General features: G+C 39.8%; 1 protein-coding gene across 5 annotated transcripts in view; it reads left to right on the forward strand.

Annotated features, from left to right (window-relative positions):
* LOC129171766 (meiosis inhibitor protein 1) overlaps window positions 1-10,019 on the forward strand; it is a 42,548-nt gene extending 32,529 nt beyond the window's left edge. For 4 of the 5 annotated variants that reach the window (XM_054760744.1, XM_054760740.1, XM_054760742.1 and 1 more), the window contains 6 exons: window positions 822-1,006; window positions 2,461-2,542; window positions 5,100-5,206; window positions 5,367-5,498; window positions 8,231-8,352; window positions 8,842-10,019. In XM_054760744.1, the coding sequence (XP_054616719.1) occupies window positions 822-1,006; window positions 2,461-2,542; window positions 5,100-5,206; window positions 5,367-5,498; window positions 8,231-8,352; window positions 8,842-8,896 (683 nt within the window). In that variant the 3' untranslated portion in view covers window positions 8,897-10,019. The remainder of the gene's footprint in view (window positions 1-821; window positions 1,007-2,460; window positions 2,543-5,099; window positions 5,207-5,366; window positions 5,499-8,230; window positions 8,353-8,841) is intronic. The other variant, XM_054760743.1, reaches the window with a different exon arrangement.
* Window positions 10,020-10,070: the final 51 nt, after the last annotated feature.

The following is a 10,070-nucleotide window of genomic DNA, read 5'->3' on the forward strand; positions in this document are numbered from 1 at the left end:
ACTCTGTTTGCGGTTGTTCTATGAAGCGTCTAGGAGCTGAACCAATGCAGAGTCAACCTTCTTTCTACCTGTTCGGAGGCGAGAGACGAGGAAAACCGACATGCATGCACATGGCAATCAAGTTCATTTTTATTTATTGTGTGATGAATTTATTTATTAGCGTGAGAAATCCTGTCACGTTTTAATCTCGCGAGATGTTGTGACACCTCTATGTACTACTGTATGTAACCTTGGAAATGATTCTCCTGTTTATTACCTTTGCATGTATTATGTTCTGTGTGTGTGAGTGGCTCTTGTTCAACCATTAGTGTGGGTAATGTGTCCCGGGCTGTATTTGGCATATTTTCATTACATGAAGTGTTGCAGTGCTCACCGATAGATCATCCCTGCTGGTTATGTGTGTGGTCTGTCAGGTTCACCGTGATCTGTCAATTCTCTCCTGCTGTCACTCCATCTTTTCTCTCACTTCACTCATTCACCCATGCTCTTGCTGTCTTTGTGCACTCAGTTTTCATCCTTATTATGTTTTGGATTTCACTTCTTTTTAGCCCAGTTCATCCCATTTCTATACTGTCTTCTGTACTATGATGAGTCAGAGTGTGCAATTCAAAGGTGTGGCAGCTCTCTGTCTGAAGCCTAATTTTGTTTAGCTGCCTTTTGAATTGTGTGTCTCTTCATTTCAGTTTGGACTCTGTCTTGTATGAGCCTACATGCATGTTTTGGGGATTTGGGAGGAAGCCTGAGTACCCGAAAACCCACATGGAAAACTCCATAGGTGTTCCAACAGCCGTTAACTTTGTCGCTTTTTTTTCTCTTTCCAGTCAGTTACCTGAGATTGCTGGAGGCCTTACTCAACGTTGACCTGACCTCAGCAGTAATGTGTGTGAGCAGTAGTCCTGGCTTGGTTGGACAAACACCCTTCGAAGTTGAAGATGGAGAATTGTTCCCACTTGGCTCCAGAGGGGCTCAGTGCCTCTCAATCGCTCTCAGTGGACTTATCTTACAGGTTATATGACCTTGGTGGAGAATTCAATATAAAAGCCTGTATACAACTACTCACATTACCAATTTTAGCCCATAGTCTGTCATTGTAAATCTCTCTAAGTAACACACACACACACAAAACACACTAAATTCAAGTTGCATTGAGGCTGTGATAATTGTTAGAGAGAGGATGCTTGGGGGAAAAGTGTGCATAAATGTTCAGCTGCTGCACGGGAACTTATCGTTATGATTTTTCTACTACTTGTGCTGATCGACCGGCAAAGTCCCAAAGATCGACCAGTAGCTCACGATCGACGGTTTGGTGAGCCTCGACTTTAACAATAGTGACACACTGAATGCACACTGGCTGATCACAGATGCATTATTTATTTTTATATTTGATCACAACATCTTTCCAGCATTTAGAAGATACTGTGCTAAGTTATTAAGAACAATATTGCATCAGTTCTCAAAGATACATTACCACCTTGCATTTAGAAGTATCCAAAAAGTAATTCTCAAAATCTATCACATTGAACCGACTTCTTCAAACAAAACCGTGTACATTATCTTTCAATAAAGTCCGATTTGGCAGGTAGGTACATCTTATAGCTTCAGAATCTTTGTTTTCCCCAGATTGTTACTCTTTGCAGTCGTAAAACATTTGTAATACAAATCACAAATCATGACAAAAAACGAACACCCGCTGTTAATAATTTCCCCCGTTAATGAGCATATAAACACAGTATGTGCTGGAAATGTCCGTAATTAACAAACACAGCTAATAATGGTGTTAAAAGTTATATTTTCTAGTGACATCTTAGAGCATTAACGCAATAGGTTTCAAATCTTTACAACCCCATTGATATAGACATTTTTATTCTTTGTAGTAGCTATGACATTCTTACTTCAACTAAATAAAATTGATTTTGGAGAATGTCTACCTTACCTTACAATCCATTGTCCTGCTTGATGGGGTTATTCTGCCCTGACCTTGGCTCCACACTCGTAGGTCACCCTATTAAACGTTGCGTACATATTCCCTTGTCTTTTTTTCCTGTTGTGATGCACCATCTCCACTTTCATTTGTCCTATGTTTTACCTCTACCCTCTTCACCTCACAAATACTCATCCCCTCCCACTCTTGCTCTGGGTACTTTCTTGTCTTCTCCACTTGAAGATTAGTGTGGAAGTCAACGGTCTTTGATATATCCGCCTGGCCTACTTCAGTATTTTGGGTGAGAACCACTACAACAAGAAAGACATTCATTATTGAATCCTCATTACGGTCTTATCCTTTTTGTTTCTGGTTGCATCCCTGCCCTGCTGTCTTCGAACACATTCATGTTTTTTGACGCATCAGACTGAATGTTGTGTGTACTTTTTGACCAAGTCACTTCACATTCAATTTTATGGCATTTCAACTAATCTGCTGTTTTCCTTTGTATTATGCTGACTTATCTTCTTTCTTTGTAGAAGCATGAACTACTACTACGAGCCTCTGTCAACTGCCTGAGTTCGTTGCTTGGCTTCCTGCATAGGAAGAGTCCCAAGACAGGTAACCTTTTTAGTCAAATATATTTCATATCAGTTCTGCCCTTTTAGTGTATTAAACTCGCAGTGTCAGGAGTAACGGTTTTAAAAAATAAGTGTTAATCTAATTAATTACTTTTTGTTACAGCACTGTTATGCGCCAATGTCTAACACCGTTTATCCGCTGGCCGGCACTCAGCCTGTGCACAGGATACATAACAACATAAAAGGTGTTTGTTTTTTTTGCTGATTGTCCAATATTGATGAGGGGAGGGTTGAGCATCTAGCAATGATGACTGGCTAAAGGTAGAGTACAATTTCATGGGAAGCCAATCAGCACCACAGTTGAGTTGATGCAGGAAAATCACAGTTCGGTTCAAGTCAATACTTTGGTGTCATGGTTCGAGAAAGAGAAATTTGCTTACCTTTTATAATTTGTATTTTAAATTAAATATATCTTTATTGGCCTCATTTTCTGCTGTGAATACATAGAAGTTAAGCTGTGAATACATAGAAGTTAGAACCATATAAAACAAAAAGAGCACCTTGTAAAAATGGTTGTTAAATAATTCACAATTCAATACACAATAATGCAACAAATCAATTCAATAAGTAAATCAATTCAATACACAATTCAAAAACAGTCTAACAAGGCAATAAAGATAATTGCCATAATTGAGCGCACCTGAATAAATGCATTTTCAATGCCGAACAGTGCATGTAATACGGCTGGTTAAACAATAGCCTACCATAAAAGGCATTTATCGCTGTCTTCATCTTCCTCCTTCCTCTACTAAAACTAGTATACTAAAGTCGTCTTCTTCAGTGTCGGAATTGAACAGCCTCACAATTCCTTCATCAGACACTTCCTTCATCAGTCCTCTTCATCACACAGTAGTCCAGCCTTTGGAAACCCGTTGGTTAGAGTGGATTTTTTTGACACTGCTCCACGCTGCTAGAATCTACTGACAGACTTGAGCAAATGCTGCTAGATCGATCCCCTTTGAAAGCTGGATCAAGTGCATTTCTTTGTGTTTTCCATGATGAGTGTGTATGAATAAAGCGCAAAATGATATAAGATGCCGCAAGTTTAGAACCTGACCGTAAATTAGCCACATCACTGTATAAGCCAGGTTCAAAGTAGCGTTGCTTATTTCCACATGTTCATGTACATAACCAGTTGGCTAATAAACATTACATTTGTAAAATAAACGAAAACAATTATCATAATGACAATACAGCCGAAGGCAAGGCAACACATAATAAAATTAAACCATAAGAAGATTTTTTTTCAATTCATCATAAAAGAATAGCAAAAATAAAAATAAGTGTAGAAAAACGCATTTCCGTAATGGAGTTTGGGTGCCCAAGCCGCAGTTTACTTTTTTTTTAAGGTTTTGCATTGAACTAGCCGCTACAAATGCAATTTGGATGTTTATTGTATGTGTTGCAAGAGTTATTTTGCCTGTAAATTGGATAATAAAGATGAAACATGCCATCTTTGCCGCAGAGGAGCTACGAATCAAGATGGGACTTTGATGTCAGCTGACTGATGTCATGTGACGTTTGTGACTTGAGTCACAATATTGTTTGATTCATAGTGGTATTGAATCGAGACCTCTGTATCAAACATTTCGATGCAGATACATGTATTGTTTTACACCTACTAATTGCATTGATGAAGGAGTAATTCCGTTACTAATTCAGTTAATTTTTGGGGAAAGTAACTAGTTACTGTAACTACTTGTAGTACTACTTAGTCTGCCCTTGTGTAAAAATTTGAGCCTCACACAGTCGGCTTTCATTTTTGCTCTCACCATGTGTAGCCTCCTTTTTCCAGCCGTTGGGAATTTCTAGCCGTCCTAAATGTATGCCACCAAGGTTGAGGAGGTCACAATGCACAGTCTTCCGCTTGTTGTAGGTCTAAAAAGAAACAAAGCTGACAACAGCAACATGGGACAAAAAAAAAAAGGCAACTAACCTGAAAAGACAAACGCTAAAAAAGCTAAAAGCTACAGCATCAAAACTGACAGGAGACTTTGACAAACATTGAAAGCATTTTCCAAACTTGACACATTGACCCGTCTGTCCCATTAACCAAGAAGTGTCGGCAGAGAATGTGTTTCCACCTTTCGAGCTCAACCCTCAGATGTAGGGCAGTTTTGGAAAACCGGCTGGCACCAATTTTGATCACAACTGATAGCCCCAGATGGTCATGTCAAGATTCTCTGTCTCAAACCGCTTCCTCCAGGCCACCCATGTGATTTACCTGTCAGGGGGAAGGCTTCTCCCATGTGGGCCTCTGTCAGTCAGACCGTCCTTATGCCTGCCCGCCTTACTTTCCTTATTGTCACCTGCCAATGGACTTTCTTACTCTGATCAAATCCAATTATAACACTACCCGTCTACTTGAGAGCATGTGCATTATTATGTTCATATACAGTGTATCTACATATGTCATTTGTGTAGCAGGCAATGGTTATATGTTACAGATTATGCCAAGTTATCAACTTTGATTGCAAATAGATTAACTAAATTGATCTAATTTTTCTTTGTGTGTGTGTGTGTGTGTTTTTTCTTAGCCACATATGTCGTTTGTCAACCGTGGAGTCGATTCCTCCTCTACTGCCTGCACAGCTCAGGAGAGAGCTGCCTCCTGCACCCCGCCATTCTCAGAGTTATCACACTTGTGAGACATTGCGCACCACACACTTTCAAATGAAGCGTCATTTATAGAGCCTTATCCTGAGCAGCAAAGAAATCATGTTTTTGTGTGTAATTAAAAACACAGAAGTATTGCGTTGAGTAAAAAGTGGATCTGCATTAGTACCTATGGATGTTCTTTGCAGCTCATGCGGCACGGCAGCATGGTCGTGCTGTGGGAGCCTGACTTGCTCCAGGTGATAGATGCAGTAGAGAGGAAAGGGGTAAAGACGCTCAGCCATGAAGCATCACAAGCCCTCAGGCTACTTCTCACACAGGTACACAAGCCATGTGGTGAGAATGTATTTTAGTCTCATGTAAGACCAAAGACACCTAACCACAAGTGACATTGAATGACACCATTTGTTCCTTGAGCACATTTCCTCTCATATTTGTCTTCCCTCGACTCCCCTTCTCAAGGCAGGTCCTTCCTATGGAATCAGTGTTACCAAAAAAAAAAAACACAGAAAGTCAAAGGCCAAACGTGTTTGATAGATACAGATACAGAGCGGCGCTTGTTGAAATGTTAGAGAAAACTTGACATGAAACATTAATCATTGAAAAGAAAGCTATGGAATGTTTTAGGAAAGTGGCCTTGACTTTTTTGCACCTTTACCTGACCCCCCTTTTGCTACGTTTGCAAACCACACAGCATACTAACATTATCATTGGCATTCTTTCCCCGTGTTATGAATTATTGAATATTACTACGGATGGCTATGGAAATTACACATACCAGTACTCTTTTATCAAAAGTGCAAGAGATATTTTTCCATTTGTGCTGAATAATTGATGAAAGCCACAGTGTTTAACTGTGGTGTTAGTTCTGCTCAGTAGTGATGTAAGGACAAAAGCAGTAAAAGCTTTTCATTTTTTGTGCCAATGATTCACTTTGTTGCACCGTTTATTTACATGTATTATCTATTGTCAAAATGGGTTTGCTTCCTGTCCAACACAGGTTTCAAGTTAATTGTTAGTTATCATTGTCATTTGCTGCAGTGTTACAACACAGAGTGAGGAGCAGCCACCTCAAGAGTGTTAGGCATCACGTTCACCATGTCGGACCACAAATGCATTTAGTATGCAGAGAGTAGCTCAGAATCAGAGGAGCGACAGAATGATGGCCCTGCCGGTGGAGAGTGTGTCAGGGAATCATGAACTACGTGAACACGAGTGCCTGCCTGTGTTTGCATGAGAAAGTGAGACGAGACAGGCTTCGGTGTGACACACGCACTTGATATGAGTTGCGCTCTTGTCATTTCCTCGGCTCCCATTCACACACTCAGACATGCACGCAGATTTGGTTGTTGTGGGTGTGTTCTAAGGTGGAATCTCATTTTGTGAGGAAGTTCAGTGCATTTGTCAGTGAACTGGTGTCATAGAAAAGTTTTGCCTAATGACCTTGAGTCAACAGGAGCATTAACTGAGTGTGTGTTTCTCTGCACTGCGTGACGGGGTTGGGAAGATGGAGCTGACCCTCGACCCCGGTCCATTCGTGACAGAAGAGGCGTGGTCGGGGAGGAGGCTGCAGAATCTGAGCTGTCAGCCAAGAGGAGAAGAATGTAGATTTACCCTGTACACAACTTGAGATTTATGGAGAATTGTAATAGAAGAAACTTACTATAGTTCCCCAGTGGGTTCCAACATCATTTTAAAAGCCCCTGAATTGAGCAGGATAGGCCTTTGAAATATAAAGATGTGATGACAAGTGAGCATTTAAGTCCAAACCATTAACATTTGGAACATCTCCAAATACCATAAGCATTAAAACCAGAAAAAATATTGACTATTAACAAATGGAAAAGTGGTTCAGACCCAGTCAGGTCCAGGGGTCCACAGAGGGTTAAAAGTATGGCTTGGCTTGGTGCACATATTAAAATAAGCATATTGGACTAACACAGTAAGAAAACTATCCCAGTAGTCATAAATAAGTATTTTTAGAAATGTAACCTTGCTTAGATTAGAATTTTTGCAGTCTACTGTGAAGTAGGGTGATATTTTCTTAGTCGATTAATCTGTAGCTGGCTGTTTCGATTAATCCAGTAATCGGTTAGGCCATAGATGGACCAAATCAATATGAACCAAACACAGTTAGTAGTTTGGTCTGCAACTTATCAGAAAAGAGGCAAAAATGTCTTGTTTTGATTTAACACCTCTCCTTTCATGGATGACTAAAGAAATGTAAAAAAAAATTCACATTTGAGAAGCTGTAATCAAAGCATATTTACATTTGTACATAAAAAAACGATGAATACCAAAATAGTTGTCGATTCAGGGTGTTCACAGGCTCTCGGGTCACAAGATCTCCTGAGATTAAATCATGACAAGATTTCTTGTTCAGAAAAAAAAGTCTCGTGGGCACTACGCCTGGGACGATAATAAATCACTCAATAATTTTGCCAGACTCAACGTATTGCCGTGTGCATGCTTGTCCGTTTTCCTCGTCTCTCGCCTTCAAACAAGCAGGAAGAGGATTCACTCTGTGCATTGGTTTCAGCACCTTGGTTCCATAGAAAAGTGGCATGAACGGAGTGAGCCCTTTTGCCATTCATATAGTCTCTTTGTCTCGGTGGGTAGAGGTGGGGCCGGTAGCATACACACAGAGTGCAGATGAATGTAACGTAGTAGAAATGAAATTAATAGATTGCAATATATTGTCATGTATTTTTTCATTGCACTTTTCTTAAAAGTAAAGTTACATTCTCATCACATCTCGTTCTCATAGACCCAATCTCGCACATCATCGCGTCTCGTGAAGTGAGTGTCTTGAGACACCCCTATTGTCGATTAATTGTTGCAGCGCTACTGTGAACTCATATGCATGGTAATGCAAATACCTGATATTTTCAGCCTTTTCATGCTTGTCTTATTTTTTCATGTTAAAAAAGCTGCTCCCTTTTTTTGTATTGTATTTTTTCCTTTGCCTTTTTTGTCTCGTTGACTCTATGAGCTCTTATCTTTTTCTGTTAAATTAAACAACTAAAGTGCCACTTTTCTTCCTTTCATTCAGATCCAGAGTGGTGTCTTGCAGCCTCCGCCCACAGAGGAACACAAGCAGAGAGTGAGGCGTGTGATGCAGTCCCTGGACTCAGTGCCCCCCTCTGAGAGCCCCATTTTGCCCAGCAACATCCTGTATCCCAAACCTTGAATGAAACTCAACTTGAATCCAAACAAATGCCAAACCCGGTAGAGAGTAAATACACAAACTACAGCTCACATCCTGCAACACTGCAGAATATACAGTATATCAGTAAGGGTCTCACTTGTGTTGCTGCATACACTCATACTGCACTTCAAACAGGAGCAGTCCACTCTTATTGATTTCCTCTTACTGTTACTGATGTAGTTTTTACTCTGAACCTCTTTGAAAGTAGTGTACAACACACTTGTTACCATTTTCTCATCATGGTCAGCGATGTGCTGTACTTAACAGGCCCTTTCAATATACACCTTTTGATTACATCTATTCATCACACACACACACACACACCTACAAGCAGGTGATGCAGTGGGTTAGTCAGTACAATATGTTTGCTAAAAGCAGCAACATTTGATCCAAGATGTTCAATTTTTGGCTTTTACCATAAATTATCACTATTGTTCCTTAAATATTTTCCTCAGACGTGTTGGCGGGGTGCCCATCTGTCTGTCTGACTTCGCCGTGATCATAGATTGATCCTTTTAATATGTGACATGTTAAGTTGGAAAGTATTCAGCCATCCATCCTATTATTCAAGACTTTTCTCTTGAGATGTACTTTGCGTGTTCTGTTGTTCAAAGCGGTGTTTGCAGAGAGGAGGGAATAACACGCTGTTGTTCACTGAAAGCATCGTTTAGACACTTAATTCCATCCATCACTTTGTATCAACAGTAGTTTTATTACTTCCATTTGTAAGACAGCCAAGACCTTCTACGTCCCATTAGGCTTCAAGGATGTCAAATGTTTTGTGTATTTTAGATATTTGGATTCTACCTCAGATAGTGACTGTTTTACATTTAGGAGTTGCCAAGGTGAAATACATTACTTGCGCATGCATTACATGTATAGCCTAGTCATTTTTTTCAAATTCTGCTAAATTAAATACTGTCATAAGGAATATGAGCAGCAGAAATATGACTTTACAGAAGCACAAATCACTTAAATTGATGCATCAACGCTGAGGTTACTGCACACGACCTACACTTTGTAATCAGGCAGCCATGCCAAAAAGCTGTTTGCCACACTATGCAGGCCTGTTTAATTATGTTGACATGTGCGATGAATGTCATGGGAGCCAATGGGGAACTGTAAGACATCTCCAGGTTCTACATAAAACAAAAATTCAATTGTAAAAGCGCCTCTCTTCATAGGTGTCTTTTAAAGAACTTAGCAACATCTAAGTAATTTTACTCTTATGTAGAAAAAAAATTAGTGATTTAAATGTATCTATTTGTAAATGCTACTCCTTCTCTTTAGCCTGTTTTTGAATGAGGCAATATTAAGAAGCTTGTCAGTGACTTTAGAGTACATATTGGAATTCAAATGTCCCTTGGTGAACCACACCTCCCCAGTGTCAGCAGCACTCATGCAGCCCCAGACACCAACATGCTTGACTGTAGTCAATTAGTGCCAACTTGTGCTTCCAGCCATTTAAGAAATGGCTAATGTTGCATCACTTTCAGTGGGCAGTAAGTCTATACTGCAATACAAGCTGTACACAGACTGCTCAAAAGTATATTCAGATATCATTCTGATAGTATTGTCTCTTAACATAATACAATAGTTTGTGACATGGTTGTTAAAAACAGGCGCATTTCCTATTATTAAATTGTACATTCCATTAAGTTGCTGATACAGTTATTGTTACACA

Source organism: Dunckerocampus dactyliophorus, chromosome 18 (assembly GCF_027744805.1).
Source record: "Dunckerocampus dactyliophorus isolate RoL2022-P2 chromosome 18, RoL_Ddac_1.1, whole genome shotgun sequence".
Lineage (NCBI taxonomy): Eukaryota > Metazoa > Chordata > Actinopteri > Syngnathiformes > Syngnathidae > Dunckerocampus > Dunckerocampus dactyliophorus.